Consider the following 1,165-nt stretch of genomic DNA (forward strand, 5'->3'; position numbering starts at 1 on the left):
CCTAGAACATATCTACCAAAATAAAACCACAGTCTAATGAACCTAGAACATATCTACCAAAATAAAACCACAGTCTAATGAACCTAGAACATATCTACCAAAATAAACCACAGTCTAATGAACCTAGAACATATCTACCAAAATAAAACCACAGTCTAATGAACCTAGAACATATCTACCAAAATAAAACCACAGTCTAATGAACCTAGAACATACATACAAAAATAAAACCACAGTGTATAATAAATCTGACAAAATATATCTAAAGAAAACACTATGTATAATGAACCTGAAGGAACATATCTATAATCAAATAACCCTTTCTATACGGGTCACATGTGAAAGGCCATGTTATCTCATTTGTTGGCTCACATTCAAAATTTTATTGAACTACTATTTCATGAATTTATGTCAATAACTTTGATATCAAACTGTAGATTATAATTCAAATTTTAGTACTATACATATACTCAATTTGTTAATTTAAAAGTAAATACTAAAAAACACAGATAAAGATTGATTTTTGTGTGTCACGTGGTATGTTGAATGCAGCACTGGTTCAAATTAGATGTTTGTGAAGACAAAATACTAAGTCTATAGTTTCATAAAAATTATAAACTCAAATTACAGATATTGACAAGCTAGAATATAAAATAAGAAGGTCTTATCTTTTCTATTTGCTAAGATATTGCTCATGTAATAAATCGAATATAGTAGCATCCTGCTCACCTCCTTTCCATTTTTAGAAACGTTCCCTTATAATCACTTACTTCTATATATATGACATGAATAACCAATCAGAAGCTCAGAATGTCCCCCTAATGGTTTTCTAAGCCTTTATAACGTACCTAGCATCATTTCTTTCTTTTAAATCAAGATTTCAATGAGGTAGGTTGTGTCTTTAGTCAGCTCGAAAATACATCTTAGTTACTAAGCTTGGTAAATTATAGTTGAACTTTATGGTATTGATGTAGTAATTTACGATTTTCTTAGTTATTCAAATGTATATATAAAACCTAAAAAAAATATTTTAGTTTCATATCCTCTATGTGCAAAATTTCTAAAGGCTTAGCAACCTACGTCAAGCAGCAACCGAGTACAAAGGTCGTAACTAGAAGAGGTAATTGTTTGCTTTACTTCTTTATTTACTGTTCTATGTTTTGGG

The 1,165-nt window shown here is 29.6% G+C and overlaps 1 protein-coding gene across 1 annotated transcript in view; it reads right to left on the reverse strand.

Moving 5' to 3' along the window:
* Positions 1 to 196: 196 nt before the first annotated feature.
* Positions 197 to 1,165, reverse strand: part of LOC106475409 (melanoma inhibitory activity protein 3-like) — a 21,901-nt gene continuing 20,932 nt past the window's right edge. Inside the window, exon 10 of the mRNA XM_013936092.2 lies at positions 197 to 205. Coding sequence (XP_013791546.1) covers positions 197 to 205 — 9 coding nt within the window. The remainder of the gene's footprint in view (positions 206 to 1,165) is intronic.

Source organism: Limulus polyphemus, unplaced genomic scaffold (genome assembly GCF_000517525.1).
Source record: "Limulus polyphemus unplaced genomic scaffold, Limulus_polyphemus-2.1.2 Scaffold8534, whole genome shotgun sequence".
NCBI classification, from domain to species: domain Eukaryota; kingdom Metazoa; phylum Arthropoda; class Merostomata; order Xiphosura; family Limulidae; genus Limulus; species Limulus polyphemus.